At 49.0% G+C, this 22,778-nt stretch overlaps 1 protein-coding gene across 4 annotated transcripts in view; it reads left to right on the top strand.

Moving 5' to 3' along the window:
- Positions 1 to 22,778, top strand: part of LOC134353930 (liprin-alpha-3-like) — a 123,666-nt gene that overhangs the window by 45,604 nt on the left and 55,284 nt on the right. For 3 of the 4 annotated variants that reach the window (XM_063062480.1, XM_063062482.1, XM_063062479.1), the window contains exons 3-6: positions 16,491 to 16,592; positions 17,762 to 17,926; positions 19,063 to 19,137; positions 20,484 to 20,696. In XM_063062480.1, coding sequence (XP_062918550.1) covers positions 16,491 to 16,592; positions 17,762 to 17,926; positions 19,063 to 19,137; positions 20,484 to 20,696 — 555 coding nt within the window. Of the gene's footprint in view, positions 1 to 5,830; positions 5,847 to 16,490; positions 16,593 to 17,761; positions 17,927 to 19,062; positions 19,138 to 20,483; positions 20,697 to 22,778 lie in introns of those variants that run through there. The other variant, XM_063062483.1, reaches the window with a different exon arrangement.

Below are 22,778 nucleotides of genomic sequence, written 5' to 3'. Positions count from 1 at the left end.
GGTCAGGCCAGGCAGCCTGCTTCTGGTCCTCTCTCTTGGTATGTAAGACTTTGAAGGCAAGAGCAGAGTCTTTAGGACTGTGATTGTCAGGATCCAGTGCTGGTTAAATATCGGAGTTGAACAGGCGGCAGAGTTTATGAGAAGTATGGTGCAGGAGCAGCCAGGCAAGCTGAACAAAGGGATTCTAAATTAATGCTTCAACACAGAAGCAACATCAACGTTAGTTGAGCAGTGCCCAGGATACCTGCCGGCTCTACCTCTCCCTCTCCGCTGGCTCCGGGCACAAAGCCTAGGTTGACAGGCTCCTGCTGCTGACTCCAGCTCCACACCAGACAGAAGCCCAGCGTGGCCAGTTCTTGCGCAGATATCCAGGCTACACCAAACGCCACCGGACCCATTACCAGAGCTCCTGTTCAAAAGGCCACTACTAGGCAGGACGGTTTTCTCTTCCTGTTCAGCCGCAGCTTTGATCAGTACAATGCAGGCCGCTCACCTCCAGCCTTCGCCCCGGTGGAGCACTGTGTACGGGTGGGTTCCTGTTGCCCGCCGTTAGTCCCTCATGATGTACGCCTCCGGACACCGGGCAGTCTACGTAACTCTGGAGGTTCACAGCCAGATGTTCTTCGGCACGTGTGGAGGGACCCTTTTTGGCACGGCTATGGAGGTAGGTGTTTGTGGTCCCGCTTCCTCCTCGGTCAGGCTTGCGCCCACCTTTACGCCCTGGTTACTTCCGTGGGAATTAGTGTGGGGTGGGCACAGTCCTGGCAGCAGACTGCGCCCATCTCTCACAGTGATTCAATCTGTCACGGCTCAGCGTCACTGGGAGTGGGGGAGTGGGAGGAAATTTGGCACGTCCCCATTGACCCTTACCAATTTTTATCGATGCACTATTAGACAGCATTCTGTCTGGATGCATAATGTATTGGTATAGCTACTGCGCTGCAGAGAATTGCGGGCGCTGCTCAGCATATCACGGAAACCAGCCTCCCCTCCATGGACCCTGTTTACATTTCTTGCTGCCTCAGGAAAGTAGCCAGCAAAATCAAAGACCCCTCCCACCTGGACATTCTCATTTCACCCCCCCCCCACTCACCCACCACCATCAGATACTAAAGCATGAAGGCAGATACCAACAGGCTCAGAGACGACTTCTATCCCAACACGTAAAAGATGCTGGAGGAACTCAGCAGGTCAGACAGTACCTACAATGGAAGGCCCTTCATCAGGAATGGAAAGGAGCAGGGTAGAAACCAGAATATGGTGGTAAGGGGAGGAACATGAGTTGTCAGATGGTAGGTGAGTCCAGGAGAAGAGGAATGAAAGGCAATGATGTGAGAAGCTGGGAGATAATAGAATAGTACAATGTGGGAACAAGCTCTTCAGTCCACATCTAGGTAGGAGAGGAGCACAGGATGCAATAAGTGACACTAACTTGTTTTAGCTAGCGCCTCCCGCTCCTGGTGCAGCCTCCTCTACGTCGATGAGACCCAACGCAGATTGGGAGGCTGCCCTGTTGAGTACTTCACTCCATCCGCTGTTACAGCCAGCGCGTCCCGGTGACCACCCTTTTCATTTGCATTTCCCATTCCCTCACTGACCTGATTGTCCGCAGCCTCCTCTACTGCCACAGTGAGGTCAGGTGCAGGTTGGAGGAGCAAGGCCTTGCGTTCCATCTGAGTAGCCTCCCATCCGATGACACCAACGTCAATTTGTCTTAACTTGCGGTAACCACTTCCTTCTGTTCCTCCCCCCTCTTCTTCACCCCCACCCCAGAAACACAAATTTGGTCTGTCCTTATTCCTGCGGCCTCATTACCCAGTCTATGTCCCCTCCCCACCTGCTTATCACCTTTACCTCCTTCCCTTTATTCCATCGCCCACTGTCCTTTCCTACGTGATTCCATTATTGTTCACCCCTTTGCCTCTTCCATCTGTCAGCTCCCAGCATCTCTCATCATCCCTTAACACAACTCCCCCACCCACCTACCTTTACCCTCACCTGGACTCACCTGCCAACCGGTAACCCTTCCCCTCCCCCCCCCCACAGTCTCTCCCCTTCCTCTCCAGTCCCGACAAAGAGTCTTAAAGCAGAGCGACAATTGTTTAGTCCCCTTCCACAGATGCTGCCTGACCTTCGGAGTTCCTCTGGCATTTTGTGTATGTTGCTCCAGGTTTCCAGCATTTGCAGAATCTCTGGTGTTTCAGCTTCTACTCTGCCATTATAAGACTTTTGAATGCTTCCCTCGGCTCTTGACATCACAATCTACCTCCCTGTGACCTTATTGGTACCTTATGGTTTGACTAAACTGCGCCTTGTCTGTTCCGTATTCTTCAATATTATTATTGTTTAACCCTGTACCCCCTCAATGTATCGTTGTGATGAATTGATCAGAATGAACAGCATGAAAGACGAGCTTCTTGCTGCTTCACTACATGTGATAACAACAAACCGATCGACCATTGTGCACAATTATTGGTTCCCCAGCCTCTGTGCAGAAGGTTCCCTAAGTTACAAGTGAGTTTCTGTTTTGTAAGATACAGGTTGAGAGAGGTTTCCCAGTCCTTGCTCTAACCCCTCGGCCAGTGATGGCAGCGCGACACTTCCCCTCAACTTGCACACGAGCAACAGCCTACACTTTGCTCTGTCGTTCACTTCTTCTGGCTTGTAGAATGTTGTGCTCGAGCCTGCAATCTTCTGAGGCCATGGCAAGTTCTTCCTGCGTTTGTTCACTGAACTTCTGGATCGCTCCTCCGGTTGCCACAGTGGTGGTGGTGTATCTGGTGAAAGGTTTGGTGGGCTCGTCAGTCAAGAGGTCATAGGTCAGAGAAGAGATGTAGACATTCCTTCCATGTATGTCTAAGGCATCTGAAACAGGGCAGGTACATTTAACATGAGTAATCTCCTCATCCATTCACTCTGACGGAGCTGGACCCACAACTGAGAGAGTGGCCTGCAACTTGTGCAGTGCCTTCTACATCCCTTTCAGGATGTCCCAGTGTGGAGCACCGCAGATGAGACAGTCTGTTGTCGCAGCCAGGGGTGCAGACGTGTGGGCAAACGTGGAGCAGCTGGGTTTGTTCTCCCCAGACAACAAAAGGCTGAGAGGCAGTTTTAAAGAGGTGGACATTGATTGTTATCAGTTGAATGGGTTAATAGGTTAGCAGATTGTTTCAGTGGGAGCACTAAAATAAATTTGACAAGAGACACAAGGGGAGGGGAGATGTGGGGAAAGCCTTTTGTTACAAAGAGAGATCTTGAATTCACTACTTGGTGGGGGCAGAGAATTCAGATTTGGATTTCAGATTTATTTATCATATGTAAAAGTTTGTTCAAAAGTACAGACTGCACAGTACTGTATTTGTCAATGTGGAGCGGAGAGCGAGTTCGTAAATCTGGCGGGAGCAAAGGATGTTCGGAATGGCGAGGTTGGGGCACCAAGGGAGGGGTGTGGGTCGGGTGTTAGGGGTAAGGGGTGGCGTGGCTGCAGACACACCCAGCCCTGAAACAGCAGGCAAGGTCATTTGAATCCAAACAATTGGTTACTGATCACTACAGAATGTATCTCTGGTGCTTCTCACTCCCTCCCCTCTCCCTTCACCTTTTCCCAACCATTATTCCCCTCTCCCTGCCCCCTTCTCACTCTCAGTCCACAATGGAGATCCATATCAGAATCAGGTTTATCATCACTGTCATGAATTTTTTCTGTGTGGCAGCAGTACAGTGGAAAACAAAATTAATATGGTACTGTACAAGGGTCTTGGGCACCCTAGCTATGTATATGTGCCAAAGACTTTTGCACAGTACTGTATATGGAAGCATACTGTACAGTTAAATGTGTCATTTACATTAACAACCAGACACCTAAGGATATGCTGGGGACAGCCTTCAAATGTCAGCACACATTCTGGTGCTAACATAGCATGCCCACAGCATCTAGCAGAGCCATTTGGGCTTAGACGAGTATGGGGGAGGGCACAGTTTGCAGTGGGAAAGAGTGTCTGAGTGGGACTGGAGGTTTAGCGCTGTGAGCAGCTTCAGATCCAGGACTTCATTCTGGATGTGTCAGCATCAATATTTGTGCCAGGTCTGTGGCGTGGGCCTGGAGTTCACATCCCTGATTCAGAGGTGAGATGGCCACTAAGTTGCAGCTGAGACCCAACTGCTGTTGTTGCAAACACAGAACTCGGCAGGAAACTATTTCTTAAACGTATGCATTAGCCTCTGTAAAGCCACTGTCAGAGTTGTGCGATAAGAGAATTCATAGAGTCCTGGATTTATCAATGTCAGTGGCGAGACGGCGTTTGTGTCATGAGCAAAAATGTTTCTGCTCTTTTAGAGTTTGCTAAACCTTCTCACAAAATGGGTTTCTTAAAGACACAGTTACAATGGCAATCAGTTGTGTTGGCTTTGACCCAATGCTATCAAGCAGAAATATTGGAGTGGAGATGTACTGGATTGGCACCAAGGGTTTGGAGTGGACAGATCTTGGGATCACAGAAAGTTGAGAAAAATTGTAAGGAGCTTTCTCCTTGCGTGTGGCTGGAGGTGCACTCAAATTGTATTTTGAGTAACCGAGTGAAAGTTATCTTCATGCCCTTTATATCAAGGGCAGGTTGAGCTGACACGGTCCATTGTTTGATCTGGGTTATGCTGGTCAGGAATGAGTTGGTTGTTTTGTGCAGAGTTTACGGTGTTGGGTTAACCAGGTGAGGCTAGGAGGACCCAGAGATTTCGAGAGGGGGCGAAGGTTGTTGATGGATTGTGGAGTGCTGATTACCGATGATCAGACATCTGTCTGTGTTGTGGCTTTGGAACAACAGCAGGAAGTAGTTTCCATTGGCTTCTATTTCAGGCTGTTGGTTTAATACAACTGGGATGGGGAACTGTATGGAGAACGCTGCAGTCTGCAATGCACCACAGCAGTTCTGCAATAGAAGTAGTTTCAATCGTGGCTTTCAGAGAAAGAATGGGAACGGAGGATTAAAATGAGGGGGGTAACCAGAGGGAAAAGTGGACTCGTGTGGCATGCTGGGGAGAGGGTGGGCAACAATGTCAATGCAAGGGGTTTCGATCAGCGAAGGTGGCAGTGAGACTGTATCAGTAAAGTGTGAAGTGATTTTAAATATTGCTGCTTAAGGAGCTGGGACTGCTACGATGGGCCGAATAGCCTCCTCCCTCAATCCAGCACTTGCAGCTGTGCCGGCTGACTCGTACACTTCAGACCCTCCTCCTGTGAGCCCAGGTTGGTGTGATCCTGGCACAGGGCCAGTGTAGGAATGATTTGCCTGCAGCGCTCTGCTCTTTTGCTGTGGAATTTAACTGAGCAATATTCCGGGGCCATGACTTGTTTCATGTTCGTTCATTCCTCTAATTAATAGGCCAAATGGTTTTGTTCTTGGAGGCACTGGATTGGTGGCTCCCTTGGACTGAGACCATTTTTCTGCAGAGTCAGTGCTGATTATTGAAGTATGGTTCTTTCTAAGATCAGAGATTTTTTTTTCTCCCGCACCAGCTCCTGAGTTAGGGGGCTGGGATCTCACCTGCCCGTTCAGTCCCTGTGAACCGCTGTGCTCCCTCCACCCATCCTGCCAGGGCCTTCCTACCTGGTGAAGAGCAGTGGCCGGAATTAATCCATAACCCGTAGCCCTAGCCACTGCTGTGGAAGCTCCCATCACCGACTGTGGTTGGACCTCTACCTCGAGGCTTCGTTATGTCTGGCGCAGTAACGCGGCGGTCAGCAGAATGCTGTTACAGCACCAGCAGCCCGGGTTCAATCAGTCTGTAAGGAGTTTGCATGGATTTCTTCCGGCTGATCCGGTTTGCTGTCGCATTCCAAAGATCTGCAGGTTAGTCATAGGATTTTGTGATTGAAGCATGCGCGAGCCATTTTGTGTGCTTCACAAAAAATCGCAGCTCTTTAGTTCGATTACGAGCAAACCAGAAGCAGTCACCTTACACTGATGTCATTGCTCTTTGAGTGAACCCAGTAACTCAGTGAAGGTGTTTGTGAGTCATATAGAATAACCATATAACCATTTAACAATTACAGCAAGGAAACAGGCCATCTTGGCCCTTCTAGTCCGTACCGAATGCTTACTCTCACCTAGTCCCACCGACCTGCACTCAGCCCCTAACCCTCCATTCCTTTCCTGTCCATATACCTATCCAATTTTTCTTTAACTGAGAATATCGAACCTGCCTCAACCACTTCTACTAGAAGCTTGTTCCAGACAGCCACCACTGTCTGAGTAAAGAAGTTCCCCTTCGTGTTACCTCTAAAGTTTTGCCCCCTAATTCTCAACTCATGTCCTCTTGTTTGAATCTCCCCCACTCTCAATGCAAAAAGCCTATCCACATCAACTCTATTTATCCCCCTCATAATTTTAAATACCTCTATCAAGTCCCCCCTCAACCTTCTACGCTCCAAAGAATAAAGACCCCACTTGTTCAACCTTCCTCTGTAACTTAGGTGCTGAAACCCAGGTAACATTCTAGTAAATCTAGTTTCTATTACATTCAATTTGTCATCTGTCACGCATTATATCACCCTACATAGTGACTACCAACTACCCTGATCCACACTCCTGCCCCCCACACTCTCACCACTGACCGCTCGACCTGCCCTGATCCTCACACTCCCACCATTGACCACTCGACCTGCCTATCCTTAGCGCACCAGTTATCTGACCAATTGGAAAATGATGGGGCTTCTCATTCCCTGGTTGGTTCATGCTCTTTCTCCTCCAACTGTGACGTTTGTCGCTTTCAGCAAAATGTACTTCAATTTTTTTTTAATGCCCCACGGTTTCACTTTGCTCGCAAAGTATTTGTAGCAGGATTCCTTCACTCCTTCAGTTCCTTTTCCCCTTGTACCTGAGAGTGCTGGTCAATGTGTTTGAGGTGTGACCAGCCTCACTGGGGTCTCTGGTGCTACCGGCCTCTTAATCCTATTGCAGTCGTGTTTGTAAGCCTATTTCAAACCTGGAATGTACTGGTGGTGGGTGGGAGAGGGTTGTGGAGGCAGGGTGGGGGTGAGAGGTAGTTGTGATGGAAGTGGGAGATGGGTGGAGTGAGAGTGTTCCTGTTCGGCTGTGTGGGTGTACGGCTGTGCAGTAACTAAAATGCTGATGTGCACATAGCCTTTGTTACTGCGCAGCTGGAATTTTCTTTCTCATAATGCTAATATAATTTTGAAATTATGCTAATATTGAAAAATACCTTGTAATTAGTCATGTTAATGAATATAATCCATTAATTTTCTAAATAATAAACATACTGCAATCTTCACTTTGAAACATTTTAGAGCTTCAGCATATTTTGATAGTGTTTCAAGTAGCAACACTGTAACAAATTGTAACAATAAACACAGAATGGAAGTCAATAGCTCATTGGTCATAAACCACTGGCACGTTGAACACCAACGCCTTCTAAGTTTAAATGTTTGTGAAGTGTAAAAGAGTTTGTTTGGTTGTACTGCGTTTCATTATACCCTTCATTAAAAATTCTAAAGTATATGATTCTTCGATTCTTATTTTAAATATTCATAATATACATATTACAAAAAAAGACAATTTCTAGTGCCGGTGCAGTTTTCAGGCCATGTTAAATAAATGAATAAATTGAATGAATTTTCTGCTCAGAGCAATGGTTGGTCCGTACAGATGTAAAAAAAAATTAAGAGGGAGAGTTGAGTGAGTGGTCGTTGTGATGGAGGGGGTAGTTGTGATGGAGTGGGATGGAGGGGCATTTGTGGTGGGGAGGGGTAGAGGGGGTAGGAGTGAGGTGTGGGGAGGGGTGATTGAGTCATTTTGCATAGAGGTGGAGAGAAAGGGGGCATGGAGGGGTGAGGTGGAGTGGAGGCAGAGTATGGGGTATAAGGAAGATGTGGAGTGACAGTGGAATAGGAGTATGTTAGGGCAAGAACCACAAAATTGAAAAGCGTACTGGAAATGAGTGGAATTATTAGGGCTGTGGGATTTGGTGGAGAGAGGTATTGATGGGCTGAACAGCCTCCTCTTGCGCTACAGTGCTTTCAGATTCTGACAAATCCCACTTATTGCTCCCTTTGCTTTTGAGTAAATATATTGCCAAGTCCAACAACAACTGCCATTTACATAGCACCATTAATACTGCAATATCCCTAACAGCTTTTCAGGAAACGCACAAGGAGATATTAGGAGAGATTGACTGGAGAGCTTGCTGTAAGAGGTGTCTACCTTTACACCAACTACTCCATTATCCCCACGGTCGCATAACACCATTACAGTTCAGGGTGATGGATTTAAACGTCAATTGTAACACCCTCTGTAAGGAGTCTCTGTGCGTCCTCCCTGTGGAGTCCATGGGTTTCCTCTGGGTCCTTCAGTTTCCCCCACAGTCCAAAGATGTACTAGGTAGTTTAATTGGAGTTGTTGGGCTCAAGCGGCAAGAAGGGCCTATTCCACGCTATATCACGAGATAAATAATAAATAAATATCTGACCTCTCACTCCGGTTCCAGTTCCGCTTCAAACCTATTTCACACCTTATCAAATCTGCCTACTAGGACGTTGGTCCCCCCGCTTCCAGTTCAGGAACATCGCCTGATTTGGGATAGTCACCCTGGCTTTGTGAGGGGCAGGTCATACCCCATGAGCCTGAGACACAACCTGCCCCTCACAAAGTCATGTAACACTCGCAAAGCGCTGGAGGAACTCAGCAGGCCAGGCGGCAGCTATGGAGAAGAGTAAACAGTGGACGTTTCGGGCAGAGACCCTTCGGCAGGACCGGAGAGAAAAGATGAGGAGTCAGAATAAGAAGGTGGGAGGAGGGGAGGAGAAACAAGGTGATGTGTGAAACCGGGAGGGGGAGCAGTGAAGTAAAGGGCTGGGAAGTTATTGGTGAAAGAGATACAGGGCTGGAGGAGGAGCCTGATAGAGGACAGAAGGCCGTCGGAACATCGGAGGGAGGTGATTGGCGGGCAAGGAGATAACGTGAGAGAGGGAAAAGGGAATGGGAAATGTTGAAGGAGAGGGGTGGTAGGGGACATTACCGGAAGTTCGAGAAATCGATGTTCGTGCTATCAGGTTGGAGGATATCCAGATGGAATACAAGGTGTTGCTCCTCCAACCTGAGTGTGGTCTCATCACAACAGTAGAGGAGGCCACCGACCGGCATGTTGGAATGGGAAGTAGAATTAAAATGGGTGGCCACTGGGAGATCCCACTTTTTCTGGCGGATGGAGCGTAGGTGCTCAGCAAAGTGGTCTTCCAATCTATGTTAGGTCTCACGGATATACAAGAGGCCACACCGGGAACACCAGATACAACAGACTCACAGGTGAAGTGTTGCCTCACTTGGAAGGACTATTTGGGGCCTGAATAGTAGTGAGGGAGGAGGTATAGGGGCCGGTGCAGCACTTGTTCCACTTTCGGGGATAACTGCCAGGAAGGAAATTAATGGAGAGGGATGAACAGACAAGGGGGTAAAGGAGGGACAAACACTGTGGAAAGAGGAGAGGAGGGGAGGTAAAGATGGGTTTGGTGGTAGGGTCACGTTGAAGATCGGGGAAGTTACGGAGAATGATGTGTTGGTTGCAGAGGCTCATGGGCCGTAGAGGAAGATGAAAAGGACTCTATCGCTTGTAAGGCAGCAGGAAAATGGGGTGAACAAATTTCTCAGGGTTGTCTATTATATCTGGTGTTCCCGATGTGGCCTCATCTACATTGCTGAGACCCGATGTAGATTGGGGGGCAGTTTTGTTGAACACCTCCACTCCATCTGTAAAAAGCAGGATTACCTGGTAGCCTGTCCCCATTCCCATTCCCATTCTGACGTGTTAGTCCATCACCTGCTCTTCCGCCTTGATGAGGCCAACACCTCATATTCCATCGAGGTAGCCTCCAACCTGATGGCATGAACATTGATTTCTCCAACTTCCAGTGATTTTCCCCTCCCCCTTTCCTCTTTAATTCCCCACTCTGGCCTCTTACCTCTTCTCCCTTGGTGACCCCCCCCTTCCCTTTCTCCCATGGTCCACTCACCTCTCCTATCAGATTCTTGCTCCTTCAGCCCCTCACCTATCATGTCCCAACTTCTTTCTTCGTTCACACTACTCCTCTCCCACCCACCTGTCTTTGCCTGTCACCTAGATTGCACTCCTTCCCCCTTCCCCCACCTTCTTATTCTGGCATTTTCCCCCTTCCTTTCCAGTCCTGATGAAGGGTCTTGGTCCAAAATGTCAACTGTTCATTCACTTCCGTAGATCCTGCCTGACCTGCTGAGTTCCACCAGCATTTTGTGTGTGTGTGTGTTGCTCTCAACTTCCATCTTCTGCAGAATCTCTTGTGTTTCGAATGGGGAAGAAATATGATCTTGGTGACTTTGACCGAGTGGTGTCGGGGGAAGGGGGTTCGAGTATGGCGGAAACTGCTGATCTCTTTGGATTTTCATGCACAGCGGTCTCTAGAGTTTACAGAGAATGATGCAAAGAGCAAACATACATCCAGTGAGCGGCAGATCTGTGCGTGAAGAGACTTTGTTAATCAGAGAGGTCAAAAGAGAATGGCCAGACTGGTTCAAGATGACAGGAAGGCGACAGTAACTTGAATAACCACGAGTCACGACAGTGGTGTGCAGAAGAGCGTCTCTGTATGCATAATGTGTTGAACCTTGAAGTGGAAGGGCTACAGCAGCAGAAGACCACGAACGTACACCCAGTGACCACTTTACTAGCCACAGGAGGTACCTCATAAAGTGGCCTCTGAGTGTAATTGAGTAAGTGACAGGGTGGATTAGATTAGATTAGATTATGAGGACACGCAGTCCTCTTTTATTGTCATTTAGTAATGCATGCATTAAGAAATGATACAATGTTCCTCGAGTATGATATCTCAGAAACCCAAGACAAACCAAGACTAAAAAAACTGACAAAAACCACATAATTATAACATATAGTTACAACAGTGCAAAGCAATACCATAATTTGATAAAGAACAGACCATGGGGACGGTAAAAAAAAAGTCTCAAAGTCTCTCAAAAGTCCCATCATCTAACGCAGATGGTAGAAGGGAGAAACTCTCCCTGCCATGAACCTCCAGCCCCGCAAACTTGCCAATGCAGCATCCTGGAAGCACCCGACCATAGCCGACTCTTGAGTCCGTCCGAAAACTTTGAGCCTCCGACACCAAGCACCGAGCACCATCTCTGCCGAGTGCTTCAACCCCAACCCCAGCCCCAGCAATAGGCAAAGCCAAGGATTTGGGGCCTTCCCCTCCGGAAATTCTTGATCGCACAGTAGCAGCGGCAGCGAAGCGGGCATTTCAGAAGTTTCTCCAGATGTTCCTCCGTGCTTCTCACATCTGTCTCCATCAAATTAGGATTGTGCAGGGTACCTATTTACAAATACCGATATCATTTCGGAGCAACCACGCGCGCTGCATCGCACCGCCATCTTCTCCTCCCCTCCTCATGTTTGCGGATGACACGGAGATTGGTGGTATTGTGGAAAGTTGCTGTAGGTTATAATGGAATGTTGACAGGATGCAGACTGGGCTGAGAAGTGGCAGAGAGAGCTCAATCCTGGAAAATGAGGTTGTACTTTAAAGCAGAGTACGAAGTTAATGGCAGGATTCTTAGCAGTGTGGAGGAACACGGGGATCTTGGGGCCCAGCACCATCTGCGTTCATCTCTTTCCAATTAATATCACTAAAACAGCTTAACTGATCACTGTCAAGTTGATGACAGTGTCAGGTAATCTGGCTGTGATCGCTGTGCTGTCTGTGAGATCTTGCTGTGCACAGATTGCTGCCCACAGTCGTGACTCTGTTTAGTGCTCGCTGTGTGAGAGGAGCCATGGCCCTTGGCCTTCCTCAGCGGCAGAAGGATACGAATTGGTGGAGAAGATGGAGGCTTACTTCACCAAGCTGGGATTGTGCTCTGGGTCACAGCTGAGTCTTTGTAAATGTCAGAAGAGGAATTTACATACACATTGCAGCTCATCAAACCCACAGAAAAATCCAAATGACTTCTGTGAATGTTTCTGAGGTGCTGTTGCCAATGGAAATGATTTGGCGTTTCTCCCTCAGCTGGAAATCTGAAGCAAGAAGTGTTTAAACCCCAGAGCCTGAGGCTGGGATGTTGGCCAGGGCTGGGATCCCAGGGTTTTCTTTCCTGCTGACAGTAGCTGGACCTTTGCATTCCCTGCAGGACCCCGATTCAAGCCGCAGCACAATGGGGTTTAGTTACTGGAGCCTCTGCTCGCAGCTCGCGAGCCCTTGAGTTCAACGCTGACTGTGTGGAGGTTCCAGAATCAGATCTATCTATCACATCTACATTGAAATATAGAGTGCAATGCATCATTTGAGCGAACGACCAACATGTCCAAAGTTATACCGGAGGCAGCCTGCAAGTGTGGGCACACGTTCTGGCGCCAGCGGGTCCTACCCGCAATGCTCGGCAGAACAGCGCAGTCCAGAACAAGCCTGTGCACTCTCTCTGACCCAGTGGATTTCCCCTGGGTGCTCTGGTTCCTCCCACATCCCAGACATGGGTGGGTTAACACGCTAGTTGGCTGCCAAGTTCCCCTAGTTTTTTAGGTCAGCAATAGAATCTGGAGGGAAGTGATGGGAACATGGAGAGAATAAAATTAAATTAGTGTAGGATTAATGTGAATGGGTGGTTGATGGTCAGCAAGAGCATTGGTGGCCCATAGGGCCTGACTCTATGAACCCAATGGCCTGTCCAACCACTTCCAAAAGATGACACTGCCACAGTTTGGCATTCCCCCACTGCTGCCTAGAGTGCCAAACTTGAATGAGTACCTTACCTCCCACAACCTCCTGCCTCACAGGTGAGAGTATGACTAAGCAGTTTATTATTCTGTGCAGGGAAGGGCCAGGGTGGTTGGGTATTAGAAAGCAGCAAAAATAAAAGGAGAAATCTCTGAGCTAGGAGTGGGACCTGGTTTCCAAAGAGCCAGCATGCACGCAGTGGGACGAATGGCTGCGACTGTGCCATGACAATGCTAGAACAAGATTTAGAGGAAGCAGCATCAGTGACTTGTTTATTTTTCATCCAATTCTCCGTATGTTGGTCTAATCTGGGTTTGTCCAGGGCTGCGCGTTGGGTCTAACCTGGTCTTGTCCAGGGCCGCGCGTTGGGCCTAACCTGGTCTTGTCCAGGGCCGCGCGTTGGGCCTAACCGGGTCTTGTCCAGGGCCGCGCGTTGGGCCTAACCGGGTCTTGTCCAGGGCCGCGCGTTGGGCCTAACCGGGTCTTGCCCAGGGCCGCGCGTTGGGCCTAACCGGGTCTTGCCCAGGGCCGCGCGTTGGGCCTAACCGGGTCTTGCCCAGGGCCGCGCGTTGGGCCTAACCGGGTCTTGCCCAGGGCCGCGCGTTGGGCCTAACCGGGTCTTGCCCAGGGCCGCGCGTTGGGCCTAACCGGGTCTTGCCCAGGGCCGCGCGTTGGGCCTAACCGGGTCTTGCCCAGGGCCGCGCGTTGGGCCTAACCGGGTCTTGCCCAGGGCCGCGCGTTGGGCCTAACCGGGTCTTGCCCAGGGCCGCGCGTTGGGCCTAACCGGGTCTTGCCCAGGGCCGCGCGTTGGGCCTAACCGGGTCTTGCCCAGGGCCGCGCGTTGGGCCTAACCGGGTCTTGCCCAGGGCCGCGCGTTGGGCCTAACCGGGTCTTGCCCAGGGCCGCGCGTTGGGCCTAACCGGGTCTTGCCCAGGGCCGCGCGTTGGGCCTAACCGGGTCTTGCCCAGGGCCGCGCGTTGGGCCTAACCGGGTCTTGCCCAGGGCCGCGCGTTGGGCCTAACCGGGTCTTGCCCAGGGCCGCGCGTTAGGGATTTGAGGTACTTTCTGCAGCCCAAGATCAGAGCCAGTGACAGACAAATCTTCACCCCCACCCCCTACACCTCTTTCCCAGAGTCCTGGAGTAAATGTTGCTACAGCTGGAGAAGTTCTTCCTCCCCAAGTCTCACAGACATTGGGAGGGTGTATAAATATCTTAGTGAATCATTGATTTAATTTCAATTGCTGTAAACTCCAAGGATGCATTCCTGGAGTCCCATAATTAGCTATCAATATTGGTGATTCTCTTCTTGCTGCTGTCATCAGGAAGAAGGTACAGAGGCCTCAGGACTCACACCAGGTTCAGGAACACATTATCTCTCAACCATCAGGGTCTTGAACCAAAGGGGATAATTCCACTTGCCCCAACATTGAAACATTCCCACAACCTATGGACTCACTTTCAAGGACTCTTCATCTCAGGTTCTCAATATTTGTTGTTTGTTTATTTAATATTATTGTTTCTTTCTTTTTGTATTTGCACAGTTTGAAGTCTTTTGCACACTGATTGAGCGCCCAAGTTGGGCGGTCTTTCATTATTTCTGTTATGGTTATTATTCTACAGATTTGTTGAATATGCTAGCAAGAAAGTGACTATCAGGGTTGTATATGGTGAACTTTGATTCCTTGTCCTGTGTCTGCAGAGATTCATTCTCAGTCTCGTATCTGTGGGGAAAAGCCACCAGTTTAATGCCACTGTTCATATATTTGTTGCTGGGATTGTGGGCCCAGTAAGGCTCTCATTTCATCCCATCCCTGAGTATCCTCTGGGCCGTCTTCAGACAGGGTGGCACTATTGCATCACAACTCCCTTGACCTGGGTCCAACCTTGACCTCGGGCGCTGCCTGTGTAAGCACGTCCGCTCTGATGAAGAGTCTCAGCCTGAAACGTTGATAGTTCATTCCACTCCACAGGTGATGAGTGTGTCCAGCATTTTGTGTGTTTCCAGCATCTGCACCATCTCTTGTATTTGTTTTGTATTTGCAAAGTGTATTGTCTGTTGCACACTGAGTGCCCGAGTTGATGTGGTCTTTCATTGGCTCTATTATAGTTATTATTCTGTTTTGGATTTATTGAGTATGCCTGCAAGGAAATGAATCTCAGGGTAGAATATGGTGACATAGATACGAGGGGTGATTAATAAGTTTGTGGCCTAAGATAGAAGGAGTCAACTTTAGAAAACCTAGCACATTTATTTTTCAACATAGTCCCCTCCTACATTTGCACACATGGTCCAGCGGTCATGAAACATACGGAATAACTCATCAGTTAATAACTCGTCAGGGGTGATAAGTTCGTAGTTAAGGTAGAAGGACATGAGTTATTAACTTCAAACTTTCTGCACAATCACGCAAAGAGTTGAACTGCATGTACATGTAACGAGAGCCGTATAACTCATCTCCTTCTACCTTGGGCCACAAACTTATCAATCACCCCGCTGAGTTATTCCGTATGCTCCACGACTGCTGGACTAAGTGTGTAAATGTAGGAGGGGACTCTGTTGAAAAAATAAATGTGCTAGCTTTTCTAAAATTGACTCCTTCTACCTTAGGCCATGAACTTATCAATCACCCCTCGTATACACTTGGATAAAAAAACTTACTTTGAACTTTGCAGGTAACCAGGTGGCTAATGGTCAGCAGAGACTCGATGGGCTGAAAGGTCTGTTTCCTGTGACTCAGTGAGTTAGGAGTCAACCACCTTGGTGGATTTGCGTTTGGACAGAATGTAGGCCAGGTAGAGTTGTTGTGTTTCCTTCTGCACAGAGGAAAAGAGGCTTTGTCAGCCGATGGATTCCCGGTCAGCATTACTACCACTGGCCTTTTGCTCCCAATTTATTTCAGGGTCTCCGCTGACTGGCAGCCTCCTGTTTACCTTTAAAGTTCAAAGCTCAAAGTAAATTTATTATCCAATTTTATATATATATGTGTGTGTCACCGTATACAACGGCTCTGAATTTAGGTTCCATTATTGCCACAGAAGGCGGGGGTTTGCAGCACACGTCTCCAGATCAATGCTCTAGGTCCCTGCAGACCTGTCTGTGATGGCACCACTCCCATTTTGTGCGGTAAGAACTTGTTATTAAATATTCCTAGTCCATGCTCATCAAAGCGGGTTTTATTGTGTGCACAGTGCAATGGAAAACATGTTTGCAGCAGCGTTGCAGGCACCCAGCAGCTTCACAAGGAAAACAGAAGTGGCACACGTTTTTGACAAAAAAGAACACAATTTTCCCAGTGTAGTGCAAAGTGGCCGCTGTGTTGCTATAGGGACGTGGTGTTTAGGTTGTGCTGGTTGGTTCGAGTACTGAATGGTTGAAGGGAAGAAGCTGTTCTTGAACCCGGTGGTGTGGGACTTCAGGCTTCTGTACCTCCTGCAAGAAGATAGCATGGCCCAGATGATGGGGATCTTTGATAATGGATCTTGCCTCCCTGAGGCAGTAGATACTTGCGATGGTAGGAACAAATGTGCCATGATGAACTGGGCTGAGCTCACTAGATATGTAATATTCTCATACTTAATGGCCAGTGCTCTGACCAACCCCCTAACACCAAGGTCTCCTTCCCATCCACCACCTCTTTATCCTTTCCTCACCCTCTCTACTCCTGCAGGCAGTGGAAACCTGTCACCCGTCATTTACCCGATACCCTTTTTCCGCTGCAGGAGTTTGCCGTCCTCACGAAGGAACTCAACTTGTGCCGAGAGCAACTTCTGGAGAGGGAGGAGGAGATCGCAGAGCTGAAGGCGGAGAGGAACAACACGCGGGTGAGTTCTGTGCCCCGGCCCAAAGATGTGCTCCTATCAGCTCACCCCCAGTGAGAAATTCCCAAACGCCGCCCCCAAATCTTCCCCCACCCTGGGCAACAGCCATGGGAAAGGAACAGCAGAAATGGTTTGTCAGAGGAATTAGCAGTGAGCCAATGAAAGTAGTTCTGTGGTCACCAGTGTTGGTCTACTTCTCCATTAACCTTCTTGGAGCAGGACATGAAAATCATATTCACGTCTGGAGTCTCTTCCTCCTTGCCCTCAGTGATGACAGCAGGAACTATTACCGTTGGGTTGCCCAGCGATCATTCCCTGTAGACGCAGAGAAAATACTCACAAGAGCCAACCTTCCCTCCAGTTGTGCCGCTGTTCTCCTGGGCCTGCTGGCCTGGACTGTGCCCATCACCAGCACTGCTGTAACTTAAATTTTCCCTTTGTTTCCCCAGCCTCACCTTCCTCCTTCCTTCTCCCAATCTCCTCCATCTGCAGTCCCCTCTGAGATCACTTCAGTCCTATCCTTCTCTTTCACTGTCCGGCTCCAAGACCATGAATTCTCTCCCCGTGTCTCTCCCACACCTCTCCTCGTTCTTTCGGGTGCCTTTCTGGTGTCCTGCTCTGATCCCCCTTGTGTGGTTGGCTATGAATGTTTTAATTGATAACCCTTCCTGCGGGCCGTTTTCATGCATCGCAGGTGCTATCTAAATCCAGCAGCAACTGAGGAGGCTAGAATGACTCAGCTGGCCTGTCAGCATCTGTGGAGTGGGAAAAAGAAGATCTAGCACTGGGAGAACTTTGATGAAGAGTTAAAATGAGGAAACAAGTAGATGGAATGGTGGATGAGGGAGAGTAGACAGAAGGGGGTGGGGAGGTGAAGTGATGGGAGAGTCAAAGCTACAAAGGCAAATGTGATGTTAATGGATCAAATAAACTAACTGATGATAGAGCTAGAACCCTGAGAAATTGGTAGTTCTGGTAAAATCTGAGACTCTTCCGAATGAGGTGTAGCCACCAGATTTTGTAGCTGCTTCTCTGCAGGTACCAGGGTGCTGTGCTCCTTATCTCTGGCTTGCTGTGCGACGGACTGCGCTGTGGGGCTCTGGGGTGGCTGCGTTGCTCCGGGCAGGTTAGATCTGCGGCTGCAGCTCAGGTTTTGTTGTCGCTCCCTGCAGCTACTGCTGGAGCACCTGGAGTGCCTGGTGTCGCGGCACGAACGCTCCCTCAGGATGACGGTGGTGAAGCGCCAGGCCCAGTCTCCCGCCGGCGTCTCCAGCGAGGTCGAGGTGCTCAAGGCCCTGAAGTCTCTCTTCGAACATCACAAAGCTTTAGATGAGAAGGTGCCACCTCACGTTGTGCCGTCTCTGCTCGTGCTCCCGTTTGTGGGGAAAGCAGTGGAGGTGAAGGCCACTTGGCCAATCTCATGCTGTTCCGTCTTTGCTCTTGTCTCTGTTCACGGAAAAGCAGCAGAGGTGAGGTCCACGCTCGTCCCGTCACACCCGTGCTGGCTCCTTGCAAGAGCTCTGCAGCAGTTCCTCTCCCTGCTTGTTCCCTGTCTCGCGTATGTATCAAAACCCATAAGAACATAGACAATAAGGTATAGGAGCAGAAATCGGTCATTTGGCCCTCGAGTCTGCTCCACCATTTCACCATGGCGGATCTCAGCCTTCTCCCCGTAACTCTTCATGCCTTGACTTATCAAATTTCTATTAACCTCTGCCTTAAATATAGCCAATGACTTGGCCTCCACAGCCGCCTGTGACAAATTCCACAGATTCACCACTCACTGGCTGAAATCCCTTTTCAAAGATGCTGTGAAATCTGCTTCCACAAGTAGAGCCTTTTAATTCAGTAACACGTCTGTGTAAAAATATTCCCCCTCACCACCTGTTCTTCCGTTGTTTCCTCTGGTTACCTGCCTCCCCTGCCACCAAAATCCCTTTCTTCTTCTGTAATCTACCAAACACTTATTGCGTTCAGAAATCACGATCTACCCTCCCTTTTAAGCTCCTCTGACCGATTCCACCTTCTCCAGCTGTCGACAGAGCAAAGTCCATCGCTCCAAAACTATTATGGAATCATGAAAAGATACAGAATTCATACAGGCCGTTCAGCCCATCAAATCCATGTCAACCATCAGACACCCACTTGTATGAATCCTACAGATCCATTCTCCCTTTCTCACATTCTTATCAATTCCTCACCACTCCCCTTCCCAAGACTCTACCCCTCACCAAATGGTGGAGAAATTCACAGGCACTGTCTAGCGCGTAACCCTTGCTTCTTTGGGATGTGGGAGGGAACCAGAGCACCCGGGGGAAACCTGTGTAAATTCCCACAGTGCAGAGACTGGAATGGGCCATCATGTCCACTACACGATTCTCCACGTTAGAGTAGCCTGGATTATTCTTAGTTCGTGCTTGCTCTCTCATTCCTGGGGATACCGAGCGGTAATTCTGTGCTGTCTGATTGTCAGGTTCGGGAGAGACTGCGAGTGGCTCTGGAAAGGGTCTCAATTCTGGAAGAGGAGTTGGAATCAACAGCCCAGGATGTAAGTGTGTGTGGTGCCTTCTGTAAAATGACAACAAGCAGCACTGTGTGGGAGGTTATCTTGCCTTTACAATCACAGTCCTACAGCACAGAAACAGGCCGTTCAGCCCATCATTTCCATGCCAGCCATCCAAACCCATTTACCAGCACTTGGTCCATAACTCTGATCATTCAATGGTAAACCCTCCTCTTCCCCCCCCCACCCAAAGTTCAGGTTCATTTTTACAAAGTCTTCAGATTCTTATAGAGACAGAGAAGAATCTGAGCCTTGAGCAACTTTCCATTCCATGTTTTCCACAATAAAATGGGCAGAAAATTTGCAATTTATCCATCCCATCATGTAACACTGACGCAAATTCATTTAAAATCTGCCTTAAGTTAAAAATTAAATTTCATTAACATGCAAATTTATTGGTAGTGAATTGGACAAGTCCTTCCTGTGATCATGAAGCATTGAGACTGAACTTTGCTCCAAAGGTTGGTGACTCTCTGCCTTTGTTACTCCCTTCCCCTGGGTTCCTTGTGCCAGTGACTGATGGGAGGTTGTGGCAGCAACGGTCTGGCATCAGCGACTTCCATTGTGTAATCCTTTTTAGTCAGGGCCAAGCGATTGTAGACAGACACCCCACCCTGGCTAAACGGGGATCGGGACCCATTCCACGCAGTCTCAGGTCACCCCGGAGGTTCCAGCAGGGACTTCCCGGCATGACGTGCCTACACTTCCAATGTGATTTCCTCATCAAATACACTCATCCTGTACCACATGAACACTCATAAAATGTTAGAGGAATTCAGATGGCCAGGCAGCATCTATGGAGATGAATAAACAGTCGACATTTCAGGCCGAGACCCTCAGGACTCAGTACACCTACTCTGGACCACACTGCCATTGAGTACTGAGGGAAATTAGTGTAGGAGTGAGTGTGTTGGTCAGGCCGAAATCAACTGTGCTTGTGTTGTGGACCACACCTTGCCCACCTCCCTAACCAAAGAACCATGACCCCAACTTCCACACCCTTCACCCACTGCCCTGCCATCATCGCTTCTGCTCGACTCCCAGCTTCGCGACCTGCAATCTCTCACTCAAAACCATCCCGCTCCCCAGTTACAGCTCTAACCCCACATCCCAAGCGAGGGAGTGGCCCTCCTCCACCCTCGCCCAGAGCTACCTTGGTGTCAGGAGTGGCTGGTCATCTGCACTGGACCTTTGGCGATGAGAGATGTCCGTGGATATTCCTGAGTACTCCCTGGATCGGTTACATTGTGGATCCGGACCAAGGGCGGTTCTGCCAGGTGGTGGGGGTTGTCCGCACTAACGCAAGATCCCCTCCATGTCCCGCTCCCCAGAGGCTGGCGAACGGTACGGCGCTGTCCGGTGACGGTGACTCCGAGTGCCACGACCTGATCGAGAGGCAGAGCACAGAGCTGCTGCAGATGAGGGAGCGGCTGGCCGTCCTGTGCCGGAAGGTGGCCGAGGTGGAGGACGAGCTCAGTACTGCGCGCAAGGATCTCATCAAGTCAGAGGAGGCCAACACCAAGCTCCAGCGGGATTTGAAAGAGGTACCTGGCTCCCATCCGTGAACGTTGAGGGGGTTTGCTACAGAGCAGTGAAGCAGTAGATGTTCTGGAGCATTGACTCAAAGTCTTAAATTCTATTCTCATCGTGGTAACGGGGAAATTTAAATTTAAACCCTAGACCTAACCCTAATGCATGGTAAAATAAAATTGTGTTATAAGTAGAGACAATAAGATCCAATAGGCAGGCAGATGTCTGTAGAGAGAGAGAGAAAGGTTAATGTTTCCACCTGATGACCTTTCATCAGAACTCTGATGAAACAGTGTGAATGGCAATATGTTGAACCTGAAATGTTAACTCTTTTTCTCTCTCCATAACTTCAGCCTGTCCAGCAGAATATTCCCAGCACTTCCTGCTGCCTTTTCACATTTCCTTTGTGGTTGTTTTCACTGTTTGAGTTTTGGAACTAACGCTGGTCTCATTCATGGGATCCAGGCGGTAGAACCCCATTACTTCAGGAAGAAGAGTTTCCATTGTTACCTTCTGTTGTCTAAATGTGACTCCATGCCACCTACGTGCCTCCTCAGATAGGCATGAGTAATGAATTCTGGCATTCCAAGTTATATCCATGTCCGGAAGGAGAAGTCTAATCCAGCAGAGGGCTGCCCTTTTCTGGGCACTCAGACTGGCTCCTTTACCCAATGGGTGATGCAAAGCTCTGCCCCTCGATGTGGGGGCACTTTATTGCCTGCAGTGCTGCTGAGTGACAAGGAGTTGAAGAGATAGTTCTTGCTGAAGCGGAGACTGCAGTTCCACCGCTCATTTGACAGGGAATGTTTCTATGTGCTATGTTTGTCCTGCACCCCCCCCCCACACACTCCCCACAGCTTTTGTCTCCTTGCACAGAATGTGTCCAGCTCCTTCCAGGACACCAAATGAAACTACCTCCACCGCAACCCCGACATCCGCGATTTCAACCTCCCCAAGGGAGGCTCAGTCACCCTGGGAACAGTGCTGCTGACTCTCGACACCAGAGACCCCGGTTCAGTCCTGACCTCAGCTGCCGTCTGTGTGGAGCTTGCGTGTTCTCCCCTGTGAACACATAAAATGTTGCACAGATTTCACAAGATTTCACCAACGGCAACAGTAAGGCACTGAAGATCACAAAGGGATCTGCCGGGATTTGACAGGGGGAGCCCATGGCAGAAGGACGGAGAACTTTGAGACATAAAAGGCTATGGGCGGAAGAACATAGGAAACATATTTAAATATACCACTTTGCATTCCATATTTGACAACACAGGAGGTTATTTGGACCATTTAGCTTTTGCCAGCTGTCAGAGCAATCCCATTATCCATGGGTTCCAGGTCCAGCTCCCAATTCCTGGTTCTCCCAGGTGAATGACAGGAAAAACCTTGGAGACTCCTCTAATGCATGGTAGGGTGGAGGTACGTATCTACCAAAGGAGGTGTAAGGCACTCCTTCCCTCCACTAGCCTGCAGGTCGCCCTTGGGCAAGGTGATCAGGGTCACAAAACCATGGGAGTAGGTGGTGGATGGTCGTATGAGCAGCTGGTGCATATCACAAGTTCTGGTTATGTGACCACTGACACCAGGCAGAGAATCTCTGAATAGTATTGATAATGGCTGGGGTCACCCATCTTGTAAAGACACTGCCCAGAAGAAGGCAATGGAAAACAAATTCTGTAGAAATATTTGTACAGAACAATCATGGTCAGATAACATGATCACCTACAACATACAAAATGGCACATAATGATGATGTCATATGACATGACACAATGATGTCATATGACACAGCACATAATGATGTCATATGACATGACAATGATGATGTCATACGACACAGCACATAATGATGATGATAAGTGGTGCAAACTGTGGCCTCGCGTCTCCAAAGACCCACGTTCGATCCTGACTTGGATACTGTCTGTGTGGAGTTTGCATGCTCACCTTGGAGTCACCTGGTGACTCGCACATCACAAAGATGTGCTGTTATATTAGTTGACCATGTAAGCTACCCCATTCATGTAGATAGTTGCAGAAAGATAGTTGATGAGAGAGAATAGGTTGCAGGGGGACAGCTGAGGCTTAATATGACTGAG

This window comes from Mobula hypostoma, chromosome 11 (genome assembly GCF_963921235.1).
Source record: "Mobula hypostoma chromosome 11, sMobHyp1.1, whole genome shotgun sequence".
NCBI classification, from domain to species: domain Eukaryota; kingdom Metazoa; phylum Chordata; class Chondrichthyes; order Myliobatiformes; family Myliobatidae; genus Mobula; species Mobula hypostoma.
Note: the sequence above shows the minus strand (reverse complement) of the source record. Positions and strands in the feature narration are given on the sequence as shown.